General features: G+C 45.4%; 1 protein-coding gene across 1 annotated transcript; it reads right to left on the bottom strand.

Moving 5' to 3' along the window:
- Nucleotides 1–1,146: 1,146 nt before the first annotated feature.
- PFDN4 (prefoldin subunit 4) lies at nt 1,147–4,119 on the bottom strand. The gene is made up of 4 exons (XM_026101909.2): nt 3,872–4,119; nt 3,164–3,271; nt 2,003–2,146; nt 1,147–1,541 (listed from the first exon to the last, which is right to left on the bottom strand). Exons 1-4 carry the CDS (start codon nt 3,893–3,895, stop codon nt 1,410–1,412), a joined length of 408 nt encoding a protein of 135 aa, XP_025957694.1. The 5' UTR covers nt 3,896–4,119; the 3' UTR covers nt 1,147–1,409.
- Between the last annotated feature and the right edge of the window lie 1,881 nt (nt 4,120–6,000).

Below are 6,000 nucleotides of genomic sequence, written 5' to 3'. Positions count from 1 at the left end.
TGAGATCCTGCTGAGGTGTACTGAAGATCAAGTTCAGTATTACTATTCAGTTATAATATCAGAAGAACTACTTCAATAATACTTCCATATTCACATGGTTTGAAGCAGAGGTACTGCACAACTGAAACATGATAGGTAGGAATAATTCATTTTATAAAAATACACTCATCTCACACTATGAGCATTTATATTACAAAACAATGATTGTAGATTAGTATTTGGCCAACTGAATTATCTCAGTCCACACTGTTTTGGAGAATACCTTAAAAAGATTATTAAAGTATGCTAAAAATTATTTTAAAAAAAGTCATAATGAACAGATATTTGCACAGAACAATACATTAATCAAAGAGGGCAAGTCCAAAAGAAGAAGGGTTACAGTGAGACTTCATCTAGTTTTTAAGAGATCTAAGGAGTCAAGAAATTAAGACAATTTAAAAAAAAAAAAAAAAAAAAAAGTAGCTACCAACTTCACATAATGATGGAGGCATAGTTCCAGGAATCATGGATGGATATGCAGGGATGGATGCTGACAAAAGTAACATAATCTATGAACAATTCTGACACTAATTTGGCACATAAATTTGGAATTAGCATGCATATCTAGAAACTGTTGTTCAGGAAAATTGAAAGAAGTTAAGACTCACCATTATGACATCTTTCACGATTCCCAAATAGAAAGTAGTAAATGACTAAACAAACTGTGGCTCCAAAAGCACTTCTTCAATACCAATGCAAACTTTAAGGAGCCCTTCTTTCTCCCCTGTCAACTTGTTGCCACTTTGTGCACTGAGCTATCGGTGTTTCTGCAGCTGTCTGTGAAATGACTGAGGAACTGATCTCTCTTGGAAAAAAACAAAACCGCCCAGGGCAGGACTCGATTTCTTTATCTGGTTTATTCTCTGGCCACAAAACTTTGGAGCTAAGATTGAGAGAAACACAAAGGATAGATTTAGTATTTCCAGAAGGAGCTGCCTGGACCAACTTAAGCAACATTACAGCTGACTGTGAGACCATGCCCAAAATACTGTAGAGGAACTTCTAGCCAACAGCCAATACAGTGCAAAATAGAAATTCCCCACTTCCAGTGTTTTTGTACTACATAAGTATTTTCATGAGTTGAAAATAAGACCAGGGAAACTATGATATGTGCCTGACTTTATTATTTTAATAAACAGCGCAAATATTCCAATCTTGATGCTTTATCAACAGTATGATGCTAATGCTTTCCTGAACAATAAATAACTGCAACAAGCAAAATAAGAAAGCTCTCATTAAATAGATGGAACGCAAAACAGGAAAGTCAAAAAACAGAAACTGGTGGAATTTTTTTAAACATTACTGGAAAAGAAGAAAGGCAAAATATTTGATAAAACAATGAAAAAAAATATGATATATTTAGAAAACCTTTAACTGTCCTCAGCCTCAAGATTTATGTTATTTCCAAACTTTGCATAGAGCTGAACTTTCAGGTCAGATAGCACTCTCTGAATTGATTCCACTCGAGATTCTAATGCTTCAATTTCTTCTTGTAAACTTTTCTGGAAAAGAAAAAAAAAAAGTCCAATTAATTATGAAAACAAACTGAGTCATGTTTGTCAGCAATGTATATAATCAAAGGAACCTTAAGTTTTTGCCAAGTCTGGCTCCTTTGATGGAGCCAGTCAAAGGACAAATGGACAAACTGTCCAAATGAACAATTGCAGGACATCATAAAACTTCAGAAAAAAATCAGAAATTGAAAGAGTCATGCCTCAGCTATTGCTAACCTAAATATATTGCTCCTCAAGATCAAGATAAGACATAAAGACAAATGCGAATGAAAGAATATTTCCTTGCTGATGCTTGTGGCCAATTAACAGGCTTAATCAGTAGTATTACATAATATCATAGTAAAGATATCAGAAAGCAAAGAGTTCAAAGAATGAACAGACCATTCCACTGCAACACTCATCACACTGTAGCAGACAGTGCTAAAGGAACTCTTTTTTTCCCCACAAACCTTTGCCTCCTCCAGCATCTCTTGTGTCTCTTCTTGGGAATGACTAATGAAGACATCTCCAATTTGGTAGGGTATCAGTAGTGAATCATCATCATCAAGCATCATTATGTCATCACAGGCATCTTCCAAATTCTGAAGCTGCTTCTATTTTATCAAGACACAAGAAAGCTGGTCACTTTGTCCTATGTAAATTACTATAATGGATGCATTAACATACTATTCATGTTGCATAACGAATGCGAGGAGGTTCTGCATTTCGGGCAAAAACCCTACCTACTAATATAATATCAGTATGTTTGACAAAGTTGTTTCAGATATATAATTTAGCGTAAGCATTAAATTCTGTGGAGTTTACCAGTACAAAGTTCTAGTCAATACTCAGTATCTATCATTAATAGGACCAATAACTGCCTAGACAAGTGAAATACAATTGAATTAATTTTACTAAGATCTGAAACGTTATTACACAGGAATTTCTGAATTTAACCAGAAAACAGGAAGACAAATAAGATGGCAAGTATTATCACAAAAGTGGGATGGCTTAGGTCCTAGCACCTTAAGCCACTAGTGGAACATCAAACTAAAAATATCACATTTTTACAGTATGTATCAGACAAGGTAATTATAGAAGAGACAGGGTAAGCATTTTAGAAATCACGGTAAAACTTAATTGGAAATACTGTGATTGATCTTAAAGGAAAATGAAATAATACTGGAAGAGTAAATTAGAATAACGCACCCTATTCAGTAAAAGAAAATCTCTGAGCAGAAAATGATTCACCTCTGTAAACATGTCAAAAAGATGATGTACGAATGTCTCACTGATGCAAGAAAAACAGATATGAATAACCTCAGGCAGGAAATTTTAGGAACATTGCAAATAGCCATCACATATGGTCAACATTTCATAAATGACAATTAAGGAGTTCTAAGTACTGCATGCAATAATACACTTGCAGTTCTTTCAGGTTTCCTTTACTTCCCATGATTTTCATTGCTTTGCCATCTTAACGTTCTCTAGCTATCTTCAGTATCAGAAACCCCAGACTAGAACTATAACTTACGTTAATCCACAGTCCCTATTTTCTGCCCATTTTCTGAGCTACAGCTCAGAAATTAATTCAGGGCAACAAAAAGTAAGTGACCTGGTAGCAAAAATACCTTTTTGACTTCTATTTCTTCTTTCAGCTCTGTGATCCTGCTAGTATTTCTTGCAAATTTATTAATTTTCTGTTGATCCTCAAAAGTGACATTGACATCTTCTGCAGCCTGCAAGGAAAGGTCAAAGCAAAGAATTCATTACTTATAATGAAGACTGGCTTTATTTTTAATCGCACCATAAATTATTTCTACAAAGCTTTTGGGGGGAGGAGGGGGGAAAAAGGCAGTTTTATGGGCTTTACATTTTGCTTATGCATTTGGTTGAAACAGCCCCTTGACGACACCAGGACTCAGGCAGCCGGGCTGGCTCCCGGCGGCACCCAGGCAGCGCCCCCAGCGGCGGCGCCATCTTCACGGCAAAGGTGCCTCCCCACAGACAGGCGGCACCACCGAGCGCGCAGCCCGCGCTCCCCGCGCGAGCCCATAGCGGCTGCCCCCTCCGCCGGCCGTGCCAGGCCTCAGCGCCGCTGAGCCCCCCTCCCTCCTCGCCGGGCACCGCGGCACCCCGGGCCGAGCGGGAGCGGGCCCCCGGCAGGGACCCGCCGCCACGGGGCCCGAGGGGGAGGAGCCGCCGCCGGGGCCAGCGGGGCTCGGGGCCGCGCTGAGGTGACATGGCGCCCGCCGCGCCCTCAGCGCGCGGGAAGGGGGAACACGGCCGTTCCCGAGGGGCCGCGGAAGCGCCGCCGCCGCCGCCTCGGCGACACTCACCGCTTTCTTCATGGTGGCGGCCATGTTGGGCGGGGCTGAACCATTCGCTCGCCTCGCAGAGGAGGAGCGGGACGAGGCGAGGACGACAGCGGGCGCCTGCCGGCGGCCTGCCCCGCGCGGTGCGGTGCTGCGGCGCTGCCCGTTCTCCGCCACCGCCGCCAGCGCTGAGGTCCGGCCGCGGGGCGCCGGGCGCACCTCTGCCCCCGCGCCGCGCTTGGTACGGCCCGCTTAAAGAGGATGCGAGGCCGACTCGGCCGACAGAAAACGGGGCAGCGGCCCGCGAGCGCTGCCACGCGGTGGCGCCATGGCACAGCGGCGGCGCCCGGGCCCGGACCTGCGCTTGGGCCTGGGCTTGGGCCTGGAGGTCGCGGCTCGCCACCGCCAGCCCCAGCGTCCCGCTGCGCTGCCCCCCCTCGGGGAAGGCCGCTTCCCGGCACTGACCCCCCGCCCCGTCCCGAAGCGGCGGCGCCCCCCGAGGCAGGGGCACCCCGAGCGACAGGGCCCCGCGCCCACCCTCGCGCCAGGGATTAGCCCGAGGTTTCGCTGGGCTTCGCCAGCCGAACCAGCCTCCTCTTTCTGGAAACGGGGGCGGAAGAGGCTTTCAAGTTCAAATCCGTGCAGAGGGGCTTTTTAAGCAAAAATAAATATTTTATTTCTCTTAGATGGCTGGCTGGCCGCCTCTAAACAAGACATGAGGATATCTGGCATTTACGCTGCATAATTGCCTCCACATGCTTCAGTTTATTTAGCTTATGTCACAGCTACAAAACAAAAAAATGGGGCCATCGTAGCATTTCACAACTGCGGGGGAGAGTCCTGGCACGGCGTGGCCCTGGTGCTCGGCTGCAGTGGGTACGAACGAGGCCTGGGGTCCCAGCGCCTTGGCAGGCGGGTCGGTGCCGTCGCTACATGAAGCGAAGGCTGAAAATCGCCAGGATTTTTGAAAGCATTTGCGCCGATGGGGACCGGCCTAGCCTCCTTTTAATAAAAACAGTTGCTGAATGGCTCAGGCAGAGCCCCTCGATGCTTGGTGACTGGCCTCAGTCTGCCCAAGCCACCTGATCCCTGGGACACACTAGCTTTCAAAAACGTACACATAGGGACTGCACATCGAATAGTGTGGTTTCCAAGGGACACGCTATTGTGCCAACAACAGGTGCAGGAGGTAACAAACCTGCACTGAAAGCTTCAGAAAAGTCTTTGAAAGTAGCTTCAGGTGTTTTACTGTGATTCACCTTTCTGCTCTGCGCTCCTGTGAATTGCGGTCAAACTGCAGAGTTAGACCCCCCGAAAGTACCTGGGTACATAGAGTCAAGCCCTATAAGGTGTATTTTTAAAGTGTGTAGCTTTGGAAAGGGATTCCAGACTCTGGGCTAGGGTCCCTGGCTCGTTGTGCCGCGTGTGGGGAGAGTTTGGAGCTCCAGAAAGAAAATCCCACCAAACAGCCTTCCAAGCGGGGAGCTGTCTACGGCCAGCACGTTCAGCACTTGGCAGCCAAAACTGCTGAGCCTTTTCTCAGAGCGGCTGAGAATTACCTCCACCAGTTTGGAGTCCAAAGATCAAAAGCGTTTCCTGAAGGGAACAATGTATAACCTTTCTTTTAAAGCTATGCTTTAAAAAGCACTCCTGTGCAACAGTCTTGTTGTCCCAACACTTGTTTGTGATACGTGAGACTTGCATACGGTTCCCTGCTCTGTCTGATGGCATCCAGCCTTGCATCTCACCTCCCTCATAATGCCTGAAGAATATTAACCAACAACTGTTTTAATGAGAAATATAGAAACAATCAGTGGAACATAGTTAGCGTTTGATTTTGTTAGAACACAGTGTTCCTGAGCCAAAATCCAGTGCTTTAGCCACAAGAGAATCCTTGCTCCATGATAGCTCATAAAAGTCCATTCGAAAGGGGATCTGTGGAGAACAACAGAGGACAACAACCCAGAAGAAGAATGGGTGAATACTTAAAAAGTTTTCCTATTAAATTTCTGCAATTGGGCCTCATTAGGGAAAGCTGGAATATGACATGCTCCATTCAAGTCCTAGCACATATACTAACAATATTCTCCCCCAGCCTTGGCTTTGTCCTTCATAGATGGAAACAACATAGCAGCCCTACTGCCTGCCTGGAA

The sequence above is a fragment of the Dromaius novaehollandiae genome, chromosome 16, assembly GCF_036370855.1.
Source record: "Dromaius novaehollandiae isolate bDroNov1 chromosome 16, bDroNov1.hap1, whole genome shotgun sequence".
NCBI lineage: Eukaryota > Metazoa > Chordata > Aves > Casuariiformes > Dromaiidae > Dromaius > Dromaius novaehollandiae.
This window is presented reverse-complemented; position numbering and strand designations above follow the sequence as displayed.

Coding starts and splice junctions, on each gene's coding strand:
- PFDN4 (XM_026101909.2), bottom strand. CDS start 3,895: ATGGCCGCCACCATGAAGAAAGCG. Junction 3,272..3,871: donor CCGCCACCATGAAGAAAGCG/GTGAGTGTCGCC, acceptor CTTTCCTTGCAG/GCTGCAGAAGATGTCAATGT. Junction 2,147..3,163: donor AAGAAATAGAAGTCAAAAAG/GTATTTTTGCTA, acceptor TTGATAAAATAG/AAGCAGCTTCAGAATTTGGA.